This window comes from Balaenoptera physalus (assembly GCF_965194825.1).
Source record: "Balaenoptera physalus genome assembly, chromosome: 8".
NCBI lineage: Eukaryota > Metazoa > Chordata > Mammalia > Artiodactyla > Balaenopteridae > Balaenoptera > Balaenoptera physalus.
The window spans coordinates 99,818,149-99,831,255 of NC_138887.1; the positions used below are offsets into that span (position 1 = coordinate 99,818,149).

At 41.3% G+C, this 13,107-nt stretch overlaps 1 protein-coding gene across 1 annotated transcript in view; it reads left to right on the plus strand.

Annotated features, from left to right (window-relative positions):
- SND1 (staphylococcal nuclease and tudor domain containing 1) overlaps positions 1–13,107 on the plus strand; it is a 421,659-nt gene that overhangs the window by 26,108 nt on the left and 382,444 nt on the right. Inside the window, exon 2 of the mRNA XM_082472295.1 lies at positions 3,288–3,437. Within this exon, the coding sequence (XP_082328421.1) occupies positions 3,288–3,437 (150 nt within the window). The remainder of the gene's footprint in view (positions 1–3,287; positions 3,438–13,107) is intronic.

Consider the following 13,107-nt stretch of genomic DNA (forward strand, 5'->3'; position numbering starts at 1 on the left):
TGCTCCGCAACAAGAGAAGCCACCGCAATGAGAAGCCCGCGCACCGCAAAGAAGAGTAGCCCCCACTCACTGCAACTAGAGAAAGCCTGTGTGCAGCAATGAAGACCCAACACAGCCCCCAAAAAATAAAGACATTTTAAGTATTTTTCCCCCAGAAGGTCTTTCCCTTGGCTTTATTTGGTGGGGAACCTTAGACAAGAGAAGCCCATTAAATATTTTTATTGAGGAAGAACTTGAATAAAGACTTTTGACAAGTGAGGCAGGTGGAGGGAGTTGAACAGTACTTGGAAGATGAAATGGAGAGAGCAAAAGAGGAGGTGGAGTGTGTTTTGAACTATTTCAGTTCCTATAAATAATAGGAAGGAAACAAATCCTTCCCATGTAGACAGGTCTCTTCCTTCCATAATGGTCTGCAGACAGTCTTTTCCCATCTCATCACCAAGGCTGTGGCCAAATGAATGAGGGGGAGAGAGTTTCAGAGGAAAGATGTAGCCGTGCCAGTCCTCTCCTCCTGGGGGAACAGGAGTAGCAGTGCCTGCCACAGTGAATACCTGTCCTTGTTGCTTGGGAGGTTGACTTGGTGGTTGCTGCTTGCATTTGTATCCTCAACAGTATAAAAGGTGTTGTGCAGCCTATAAAATCACCTCTCTCTAATATTAATTCAAGTACTGACTGTTGTCTGAATGGCATATTTGGTGCCGTAATGCAAAGAAGCTCTGACAGCAGTCTTCAGAATAGCTTTCAGGGCAAGGGGAGAGTGTACAAACGAGGTTTTTCAAAATTCCTTTGTACAAGTTGGGGCCGGGATGATAGTTATAGACCCACCGTCCCCCAGTGATCTACTTTACTAGGTCAAGGCATTAGAGGTAACACCTTGCTGATATTTAGGGGGAATAAGAGGGTACTCATCAGTCATTCTATTCTTGAGCTTTTCAGCGGGTTTCGTCAGACTTGAGAAATAAAGATTGTTTCCTAGCCTGGGTCAGTGCTCACTGGTCAGCCAAGGTGAGTTTCCAGCTGGGCTTCCCAAGAGGTACTGGGTCTCCTGGGAGTGCTTTATTACTTTTTGTGAAAACTTGACAAAAATCAAGGAATAGGCCTTTGAGACAGGTGCTCTGCTTTGTATGCTCTATGCTCCTCAGTCCCGTTGCAGCCTGTACATGAATGATTTCAAGGCAGGTATTCAAAAAATGTGCTTTTCTTCCGCCACTTGTGAAGAATTGACTGTAAATGAATCATTTCCACATTCTTTTCCTTTTCTTCCTTTGGCCCTTCTCATTTCAGGAACATCAGCCATCCTGTGCCCTACTCTATCTCTTCTTTGGCTTTGCTTTGTTTGAGGGCTTGCCTTTTTAGAATGTCAGATCCCTGGGATGATGTCCAGGACATGGGTTCTCAAGAAAGGCTGTTAGCAAGACTGTTTGGTTGGAGCTGTAGGGTTTAATTGCTGGTAACACTCGATCACAAAGGATAAAAATGAAAAGCATGACTTGTAACTAGATACGGAAGACAGTCTTTTGTTATGTGTGTCATTGTGTAGCCAGGGAGGAACCATTTAGACCAAGGTCTGTGTGCTTGAGGTATTGGGGATAATGAGATGTTAATCTTAGCACTAATTAAAAAAAAAAATTGGACTATGTATATTTGTTGGACTATGTATATTTGTTGGACTATGTATATTTGTTGGACTATGTATATTTGTTGGACTATGTAGGTTCATACAATGGAATACTGTACAGCCACAAAAGTGAATAAACTAGTGTTCTGGCATGAATGAGTTTCACCCAAAAAAAGGGCAAAAGAAGCAAGTCACTGATGGGTACACGCAGTAGACTCAGTTTATAGAGTTCAGAAATAGGAAAAACAAAACCACCATATTGCATAGAGATGTATACGTAAATGGTAACACTGTACAGAAAATCAAGGGAGGAGGGGTTATCACAATGGTCAGGATAGTGGTGGCAGTCAGGAGAAGGGGCTGAGAGTAGAGAGGGGCACAGGGGATCCAAGGTTCTGCTAGTGTTCTGGTAATTAACTTGGGTGGTGGTTACATAGTTGTTTGCTTCTTATTCTTTAAGGTGTACATATATGTTTAATGCACTTCTGTATTTATATTAATAATCCACGATTTAGAGCATGAGTTAAGGTGGAGAGGTGAGGGAGACAAGTCAGGTAAGCAAATGCATATCGAAGTGGCTTCCTTCATATTCCTTCCTTTCTTCCTTTGAGTCAGCTTCCTTTCCAAGGACTGTTCCCTTTACAGAAAACTCCGTGGTCTTGTCTGCTGCGGAGTTCTGCATTGGCAGGACTCTCCAACCTTCTATCTACTAACTTTTCATTCAGCAACTTTTTCCTGTTTTGAAGGTGGGATTGAGCCTTTCAGCTCTAGTGAAGCCAGTGCTCAAGTCTCTCTGTTGATTAAATCGTGCCTCGCTGAGCAAAGAATTTGAATAGTTTGGGCGATGATTCTCATGTTTTTCTGTGTGCCGTTTCTTCTCTTCTCCCACGTGAAATCCTTTCTTCTTCCCCCCGCAAATATTTTAAGTGAGCTTTAGAGCTCGTTCCACAGTTGCCAAGAGGGTTTTACGCCTGGCGTCCTTCAGGGAGAGAGGGAAGGAGCTGCTGGACTTGGGGGCTTTAAGGTGCTTCTTCGATTCCCCTGTTTTAATCACCGAGGGCGTGGGTTTTCTAGATTCTCTCTTCTGTATTTCTCTCTTAGCCTAGAGTCTGAGCACTGTCTACAGAGGAAGTGTGAGTACGGGGCTCTGGCTGCACTGCCTCCGCGTTAGCCCTGGGCATCCTCGGCTCCTTCTGGCTGGTGTGGCTGGCGTGTCGGGGCTTCTTCCTTCAGATTCCACTTTTCTCTGGCCTTCTTCCATTGCTTGCCTTTTCCACCGTAGAACAGCACATGTGGATGGAGACATTAACTTCTTAAATACTGAAAAGAACACAGGTGGTGGTCAGCTTGCAGGGATGAAATTACAAAGGTTATCGCCATGTCTCACATGCCTCTTCACCCTAGTCTATTTTATGAGTCTTCTATCATTTGTGTAATTCTTATTTGTATTGCTGGGTCAGTCACTTCAGAATCTAGCCCAAGGTTTTATGTAGGTATTTCTCTTATAAACTTAGAAATAGTCTTGTTCATTCAGTCATTCAACAAATATTTGAGTGCCTTCAAGAGGCCGAATAGTGTTCTAGATATTGGGGATACAGGAGTGGACCATCTGTATTCTGGTGATGTTACCTTTAGACGCCTAATTTTCTCTGTTTTTCCCCTGACCTAGGTCCTCTCAGGGTGTGCCATCATTGTCCGCGGGCAGCCTCGTGGTGGGCCTCCTCCAGAGAGGCAGATCAACCTTAGCAACATTCGTGCTGGAAACCTTGCCCGCAGGGCAGCTGCCACACAACCTGATGCAAAAGACACCCCGGATGAGGTAGGTGCTTCCCCTCCGAGAGGCTGTAGACCCAGGTTATAGCCCAGTCTCCTCCTTGACTGCACATTTGATGTACTTCTTTTCTGTATATTTCAAGTTTGTTTGTTTTTTTAACATCTTTATTGGAATATAATTGCTTTACAATGGTGTGTTAGTTTCTGCTGTATAACAAAGTGAATCAGCTATACATATACATATATCCCCATATCTCCTCCCTCTTGCATCTCCCTCCCACCCTCCCTATCCCACCCCACTAGGTGGTCACAAAGCACTGAGCTGATCTCCCTGTGCTATGCGGCTGCTTCCCACTAGCTAGCTATTTTACATCTGGTAGCATATATAAAGTCCATGCCACTCTCTCACTTTGTCCCAGCTTACCCTTCCCCCTCCCCATGTCCTCAAGTCCATTCTCTACGTCTGTGTCTTTATTCCTGTCCTGCCCCTATGTTCTTCAGAACCTTTTTTTTTTTTTTCTTTTAGATTCCATATATATGTGCTAGCATATGGTATTTGTTTTACACTTTCTGACTTACTTGACTCTGTATGACAGACTCTGGGTCCATCCACCTCACTACAAATAACTCAATTTCCTTTCTTTTTATGGCTGAGTAATATTCCATTGTATATGTGTGCCACATCTTCTTTATCCATTCATCTGTCAGTGGACACTTAGGTTGATTCCGTGTCCTGGCTGATATAAATAGAGCTGCAGTGAACATTGTGATACATGACTCTTTTGGAATTATGGTTTTCTCAGGGTATATGCCCAGTAGTGGCATTGCTGGGTCGTATGGTAGTTCTATTTTTAGTTTTTTAAGGAACCTCCATACTGTTCTCCATAGTGGCTGTATCCATTTACATTCCCACCAACAGTGCAAGAGGGTTCCCTTTTCTCCACACCCTCTCCAGCATTTATTGTTTGTAGATTTTTTGATGATAGCCATTCTGACCGATGTGAGGTGATACCTCGTTGTAGTTTTGATTTGCATTTCTCTAATGATTAGTGATGTTGAGCATCCTTTCATGTGTTTGTTGGCAATCTGTATATCTTCTTTGGAGAAATGTCTATTTAGGTCTCCTGCCCATTTTTGGATTGGGTTGTTTGTTTTTTTGATATTGAGCTGCATGAGTTGCTTGTAAATTTTGGAGATTAATCCTTTGTCAGTTGATTCATTTGCAAATATATTCTCCCATTCTGAGGGTTGTCTTTTCACCTTGTTTATGGTTTCCTTTGCTGTGCAAAAGCTTTTAAGTTTCATTAGGTCCCATTTGTTTATTTTTATTTCCATTTCTCTAGGAGGTGGGTCAAAAAAGATCTTGCTCTGATTTATGTCATAGAGTGTTCTGCCTATGTTTTCCTCTAAGAGTTTGATAGTGTCTGGCCTTACATTTAGGTCTTTAATCCATTTTGAGTTTATTTTTGTGTAAGGTGTTAGGGAGTGTTCTAATTTCATTCTTTTACGTGTAGCTGTTCAGTTTTCCCAGCACCACTTATTGAAGAGGTTGTCTTTTCTCCATTGTATATTCTTGCCTCCTTTATCAAAAATAAGGTGACCATATGTGTGTGGGTTTATCTCTGGGCTTTCTATCCTGTTCCATTGATCTATATTTCTGTTTTTGTGCCAGTACCATACTGTCTTGCTGACTGTAGCTTTGTAGTATAGTCTGAAGTCAGGGAGCCTGAGTCCTCCAATTCCGTTTTTCTTTCTCAAGATTGCTTTGGCTATTCGAGGTCTTTTGTGTTTCCATACAAATTGTGCACTTTTTTGTTCTAGTTCTGTGAAAAATGCCATTGGTAGTTTGATAGGGATTGCATTGAATCTGTAGATTGCTTTGGGTAGTATAGTCATTTTCACGATGTTGATTCTTCCCATCCAAGAACATGGTATATCTCTCCATCTATTTGTATCATTTTTAATTTCTTTCTTCAGTGTCTTATAGTTTTCTGCATACAGGTCTTTTGTCTCCTTAGGTAGGTTTATTCCTAGGTATTTTATTCTTTTTGTTGCAGTGGTGAATGGGAGTGTTTCCTTAATTTCTCTTTCAGATTTTTCATCATTAGTGTGTAGGAATGCAAGAGATTTCTGTGCATTAAATTTGTATCCTGCAACTTTACCAAATTCATTGATTAGCTCTAGTAGTTTTCTGGTAGCATCTTTAGGATTCTCTGTGTATAGTATCATGTCATCTGCAAACAGTGACAGCTTTACTTCTTTTCTGATTTGGATTCCTTTTATTTCTTTTTCTTCTCTGATTGCTGTGGCTAAAACTTCCAAAACAGTGTTGAATAATAATGGTGAGAGTGGACAACCTTGTCTTGTTCCTGATCTTAGTGAAAATGGTTTCAGTTTTTTACCATTGAGAATGATGTTGGCTGTGGGTTTGTCATATATGGCCTTTATTATGTTGAGGTAAGTTCCATTTATGCCTACTGTCTGGAGGGTTTTTATCATAAATGGGTGTTGTATTTTGTCACATCTTTTATGTTACAACTTTCTGCATCTATTGATATGATCATATGGTTTTTTTCCTTCAATTTGTTAATATGGTGTATCACATTGATTGATTTGTGTATATTGAAGAATCCTTGCATTCCTGGGATAAACCCCACTTGATTATGGTGTATGATCCTTTTAATGTGCTGTTGGATTCTGTTTGCTAGTATTTTGTTGAGGATTTTTGCATCTGTGTTCATCAGTGATACTCGCCTGTAGTTTTCTTTCTTTGTGACATCTTTGTTTAGTTTTGGTATCAGGGTGATGGTGGCCTCGTAGAATGAGTTACGGAGTGTTCCTCCCTCTGGTATATTTTGGAAGATTTTGAGAAGGATAGGTGTTAGCTCTTCTCTAAATGTTTGACAGATTGCTCCTGTGAAGGCATCTGGTCCTGGACTTTTGTTTGTTGCAAGATTTTAAATCACAGTCTCAATTTCAGTGCTTGTGATTGGTTTGTTTATATTTTCTACTTTTTCCTGGTTCAGTCTCGGAAGGTTGTGCTTTTCTAAGAATGTGTCCGTTTCTTCCAGGTTGTCCATTTTATTGGCATATAGTTGCTTGTAGTAATCTCTCATGATCCTTCGTATTTCTGCTGTGTCAGTTGTTACTACTCGTTTTTCACGTCTAATTCTATTGATTTGAGTCTTCTCCCTTTTCTTCTTGATGAGTCTGGCTAATGGTTTATCAATTTTGTTTATCTTCTTAAAGAACCAGCCTTTAGTTTTATTGATCGTTGCTATTGTTTCTTCATTTCTTTTTCATTTATTTCTGATCTGATCTTTATGATTTCTTTCCTTCTGCTTACTTTGGGGTTTTTTTGTTCTTCTTTCTCTGATTGTTTTAGGTGTAAGGTTAGGTTGTTTATTTGAGATGTTTCTTGTTTCTTGAGGTAGAATATTATTGCTATAAACTTCCCTCTTAGAACTGCTTTTGCTGCATCACATAGGTTTTGGGTCATCGTGTTTTCATTGTCATTTGTTTTTAGGTATATTTTGATTTCCTCTTTGATTTCTTCATTGATTTCTTGGTTATTTAGTAGTGTATTGTTTAGCTTCCATGTGTTTGTATTTTTTACAGTTTTTTTTTCCTGTAATTGATATCTAGTCTCATAACGTGGTCGGAAAAGATACTTGATACGATTTCAATTTTCTCAAATTTACCAATGATTGATTTGTGACGCAAGATATGATCTATCCTGGAGAATGTTCCATGAGCACTTGAGAAGAAAGTGTATTCTGTTGTTTCTGGATGGAATGTCCTATACATATCAATTAAGTCCATCTTGTTTAATGTATCACTTAAAGCTTGTGTTTCCTTATTTATTTTCATTTTGGATGATCTGTCCATTGGTGAAAGTGGGGTGTTAAAGTCCCCTACTATGATTGTGTTACTGTCAATTTCCCCTTTTATGGCTGTTAGCATTTGCCTTATGTATTGAGGTGCTCCTATGTTGTGTGCATAGATATTTACAATTGTTATATCTTCTTCTTGGATTGATCCCTTGATCATTATGTAGTGTCCTTCTTTGTCTCTTGTAATAGTCTTTATTTTAAAGTCTATTTTGTCTGATAAGAGAATTGCTACTCCAGCTTTCTTTTGATTTCCATTTGCATGGAATATCTTTTTCCCTCCCCTCACTTTCAGTCTGTATGTGTCCCTAGGTCTGAAGTGGGTCTCTTATAGACAGCATATATAGGGGTCTTGTTTCTGTATCCATTCACCCAGTCTATGTCTTTTGGTTGGAGCATTTAATCCATTTACATTTAAGGTAGTTATTGATGTGTATGTTCCTATTACCATTTTCTTAATTGTTTTGGGTTTGTTATTGTAGGGGTTTTCCTTCTCTTGTTTTTCCTGCCTAGAGAAGTTCCTTTAGCATTTGTTGTAAAGCTGGTTTGGTGGTGCTGAATTCTCTTAGCTTTTGCTTGTCTGTAAAGGTTTTAATTTCTCCATTGAATCTGAATGAGATCCTTGCCGGGTAGAGTTATCTTGGTTGTAGATTCTTCCATTTCATCACTTTAAATATGTCCTGCCACTCCCTTCTGGCTTGCAGAGTTTCTTCTGAAAGATCAGCTGTTAACCTTATGCGGATTCCCTTTTATGTTAATTGTTGTTTTTCCCTTGCTGCTTTTCATATTTTTTCTTTGTATTTAATTTTTGATAGTCTGATTAATATGTATCTTGGCATGCATTTTTCTCCTTGGATTTATCCTGTATGGGACTCTGTGCTTCCTGGACTTGATTAACTATTTCCTTTCCCATATTAGGGAAGTTTTCAACTCTAATCTCTTCAAATATTTTCTCAGACCCTTTCTTTTTCTCTTCTTCTTCTGGGACCCCTATAGGTCGACTGTTGGTGCGTTTAATGTTGCCCCAGAGGTCTCTAAGACTGTCCTCAATTCTTTTCATTCTTTTTTATTTATTCTGCTCTGCAGTAGTTATGTCCACTATTTTATCTTCCAGGTCACTTATCCTTTCTTCTGCCTCAGTTATTCTGCTATTGATTCCTTCTAGAGAATTTTAAATTTCATTTATTGTGTTGTCCAACATTGTTTGTTTGCTTTTTAGCTCTTCTAGGTCCATGTTAAACATTTCTTGTATTTTCTCTATTCTATTTCCATGATTTTGGATCATCTTTACTGTCATTATTCTGAATTCTTTTTCAGGTAGGCTGCCTATTTACTCTTCATTTGTTTGGTCTGGTGGGTTTTTACCTTGCTCCTTCATCTGCTGCATGTTTCTCTGTCTTCTCATTTTGCTTAACTTACTGTGTTTGGGTCTCCTTTTCGCAGGCTGCAGGTTTGTTCTTCCCGTTGTTTTTGATGTCTGCCCCCAGTGGGTAAGGTTGGTTCAGTGGGTTGTGTAGGCTTCCTGGTGGAGGGGACTGGTGCCTGTGTTCTGGTGGATGAGGCTGGATTTTGTCTTTCTGGTGGGCAGGACTGCGTCTGGTGGTGTGTTTTGGGGTGTCTGTGACTATTATGATTTTAGGCAGCCTCTCTGCTAATGGGTGGGGTTGTATTCCTGCCTTGCTAGTTGTTTGGCATAGGGTGTCCAGCACTGTAGCTTCATGGTCGTTGAGTGGAGCTGGGTCTTAGCGTTGAGATGGAGATCTCTGGGAGAGCTTTTGCCGTTTGATATTACGTGGAGCTGGGAGGTTTCTGGTGGACCAGTGTCCTGAACTCGGTTCTCCTACCTCAGAGGCACAGGCCTGACACCCGGCCAGAGCACCAAAACCCTGTCAGCCACACAGCTGAGAAGAAAAGGGACAAAAAATGGAAGAAAATAAATTAAAAAAATAAAATAAAATAAAGTTATTAAAATAGAAAAGAAAAAATAATTATTAAAAATAAAAAAATTAAAAGGTAATAGAAAAAGAAAAAAAGAAAGAAAGAAGAGAGCAAACAAACCAAAAATCAAATCCACCAATGATAACAAGCAGTGAAAACTATACTAAAAAAAAAAAAAGCAAACAAACAAAAAAACGGACAGATAGAACCGTAGAACAAATGGTGAAAGCAAAGCTATGCAGACAAAATCACACAAAGAAGCATACATGCACAGACTCACAAAAAGAGAAAATGAAAAAAATATATATATATATATTAAAAAAACGAGGAAGAGAGCAACCAAATCAATAAACAAATCTACCAACGGTGATAAACTCTAAATACTAAACTAAGATAAACATAAAACCAGAAATAAATTAGATGCAGGAAGCAAACCCTAAGTTTACAGTTGCTTCCGAAGTCCACCGCCTCAATTTTGGGATGATTCGTTGTCTATTCAGGTATTTCACAGATGCAGGGTACATCAAGTTGATTGTGGAGATTTAATCCGCTGCTCCTGAGGCTGCTGGGAGAGTTTCCCTTTCTCTTCTTTGTTCGCACAGCTCCCGGGGTTCAGCTTTGGATTTGGCCCCGCCTCTGTGTGTAGGTCGCCTGAGGGCATCTGTTCTTCACCCAGACAGGACGGGGTTAAAGGAGCGGCTGATTAGGGGGCTCTGGCTCACTCAGGCCAGGGGGAGGGAGGGGTACGGAATGCGGGGCGAGCCTGCGGCGGCAGAGGCCGGCTTGACGTTGCACCAGCCTGAGGCGCGCCGTGCGTTCTCCTGGGAAAGTTGTCCCTGGATCACGGGACCCTGGCAGTGGCGGGCTGCACAGGCTCCCGGGAGGGGAGGTTTGGATAGTGTCCTGTGCTCGCACACAGGCTTCTTGGTGGCTGCAGAAGCAGCCTTAGCATTTCATGCCCGCCTCTGGGGTCCGCGCTGATAGCCGCGGCTTGCGCCCGTCTCGAGCTCATTTAGGTGGTGCTCTGAATCCCCTCTCCTCATGCACCCAAAACAATGGTCTCTTGCCTCTTAGGCAGGTCCAGAATTTTTCCCGGACTCCCTCCCGGCTAGCTGTGGGGCACTAGCCCCCTTCAGTCTGTGTTCACGCCGCCAGCCCCAGTCCTCTCCCTGGGGTCTGACCTCCGAAGCCCGAGCCTCAGCTCCCAGCCTGCACTCGCCCTGACGGGTGAGCAGACAAGCCTCTCGGGTTGGTGAGTGCTGGTCAGCACTGATCCTTTGTGCGGGAATCTCTCCGCTTTGCCCTCTGCACCCCTGTTGCTGCTTTCTCCTCCGTGGCTCCGAAGGTTCCCCCCAACCCCGACCCCCCGTCTCCACCAGTGAAGGGGCTTCCTAGTGTGTGGAAACTTTTCCTCCTTCACAGCTCCCTCCCAGAGGTGCAGGTCCCATCCCTATTCTTTTGTCTCTGTTTTTTCTTTTTTCTTTTGCCCTGCCCAGGTACGTGGGGAGTTTATTGCCTTTTGGGAAGTCTGAGGTCTTCTGCCAGCGTTCAGTAGGTGTTCTGTAGGAGTTACTCCACATGTAGATGTATTTCTGATGTATCTTTGGGGAGGAAGGTATCTCCACGTCTTACTCCTCTGCCATCTTGAAGCAGGCTCCCTATTTCAAGTATTTTTATATCACAGGACTGATGACAAATCAACAGTGGCTTGCTTCAGTTTATACATTCACTACCTTTAATCCCAGTAATCCCAGTCTCTTTCCGTCATACACTTGCCCATAGGTTTAGAGCCTTTTCAGGTTTATCAGTGTTTCATGCCTCTTTCTCTGGAAACAGGTTAGTACATTTCCTAGGTAGTCTCAGCTGTTAGAGGTTGGCATTAGTTATGGCAGAGCTCTTTTATTTATGTTTGAATTCTTCATTTACCTTCAAAATTCAGAAGGATGCACAGTGAAAAATCTAGTTTTTCTCCCTGGAGACTACTGGTGTTATTGCAGTCTTGAGTCTCCAGAGGCATTTATCACCTATACAAGCAGACACTCATTTTCTTTTCTTTCTTTCTTTTTTTTAATTGAAGTATAGTTAATTTACCATGTTGTGTTAGTTTCAAGTGTTCAACAAAGTGATTCAGTTATATGTATTTCAGATTCTTTTCCATGGTAGGTTATTATAAGATATTGAGTATAGTTCACTCTGCTATACAGTAGACACTCATTTTCATAAATGGTAGCATATACTATAAATGTTAGGACTGTGCCTTATTATAGATTCTTAATCTGGGATCTGTGTCCTAAGGACGTCTGTGAACCCCATGAAATTGTTTGCAAAATTTTGTGTAAGCATGCATTTTGAAGGGAGGAAGTTATCAGTTTTTTAGGGCAACTTGTGGTTCAGTAGTTGTCAAGAACCATGTCTTATGGTGATTTGACAAGCTTCTGAGCTTTTGTTCTACCATCCCCTCCAGCCCCCTGCTCCCCCATCTCTAATGCCTGGCCACCTTGCCTTCTTTGTGGTCTGCCTTGGACTCCTTAAGTTACCTCTCCAGGCAGCTGCCATGAGTCTTCTTGGCTCCTGTACTTTGAAACATCAGTTCTTGTTTCTTCTTCAGTGGTGCTTTGGCTCTCAAAAATGAAGTTTCTGGATTCTAATTATTTGTCTTTTGCCTCAGCTTGATGATGATGGGCAAGTGTAGTATCTCAGCTTCCGTCTGCTGTTTTCCTCTCATGGAAGTGTGGGAAAAAAAGCAGCTCACGGGGGTCTTTCATTTAAGGAGAAACATGCAGTTGTTTTCATCTATAATAAATAGCATTTTGTTTGAATTAAGAAGATAGTAAAGCAGTGTTATAGGAAATAGAGACAAATCACCCCAAATTCTATCAACAGCAATTAGATTCTTGGGATAATGACTAAATAGACAAAATCAGTTATTTTCCATTGGCCCTCTATCAGTAAGCGCAAGTATTGGGTTATTCTATATCTCAGGGTTGTTCAATGAGGATTAAACAAGATAATGCGGAACGGGCCTGTAAGCTACTTAACAAATGTTAGCTGTGGTAATCTCTAGTGCTATTTAATTTCTGCTACTACAGACACTTCTCGTACTGTTAGTCCAAGTGCTGAAGATTAAATCTCTCTCAGCACTTTTCAAATTTTGGGTGCTAAGTGCTTTTCTTGACCAACGTTTTGAATAGTTCTTTCCCTTTCAGTTTTGTGTTGTGTAACAGCTTGCCTGCTTCTAAGAGGAGAAGAGTGTTGACCCTGGTTGGCTAGAGCCAATCAAGTTCATTTCCCCAGAAGGAAGAAGCAGGGTTGCCTCTAGGGAAGAAGGGTTGGGTTTTAATTTTCTGTTTTGGGGATGAGAATCAAGGCCAGTTGCAGCTTGTTCTGAAGTATCTTAGCTGTAGCCTATGTAACAGTACAATAAAATCTTACCAGAACTATCCCACCTGGAAGAATACCTTGTAATCTGATCCCTGCTCTCATTGGAGTTTCATATATTTATACAGCCTAGTGGTTTTTGTCTCTTCCAGAGCAACTCAGTTTCTCCTAGTAACTCTTCAAAGGTCCCTGTGACATGAAGTATTTGAGAGCTACAGATTTCACCCTTTGTCAGCCACAGTCACTATTTCTGTGTGCAGTAATCTAGTCTCTCCTCGCCCTGCTGTGATTTGGTTTTCCCCCCACCATGCCCTTGAAGGTGCTCTGGCTCAAGTTAGCAGTGATGCCAAGTGGTAACCCAATTCCAAACACCCCCGCCAACCTCCAGGCTTTTATCGAGACTTAGAGATTCTGCCTCCTTCAAAATCTCTCTGCTCTATTCTTGAAACTTCATTACAGTTGCTATTGTTCTTTGTTCAACTCTGAGAGAGTGCTTTGTTCAACTCTGGA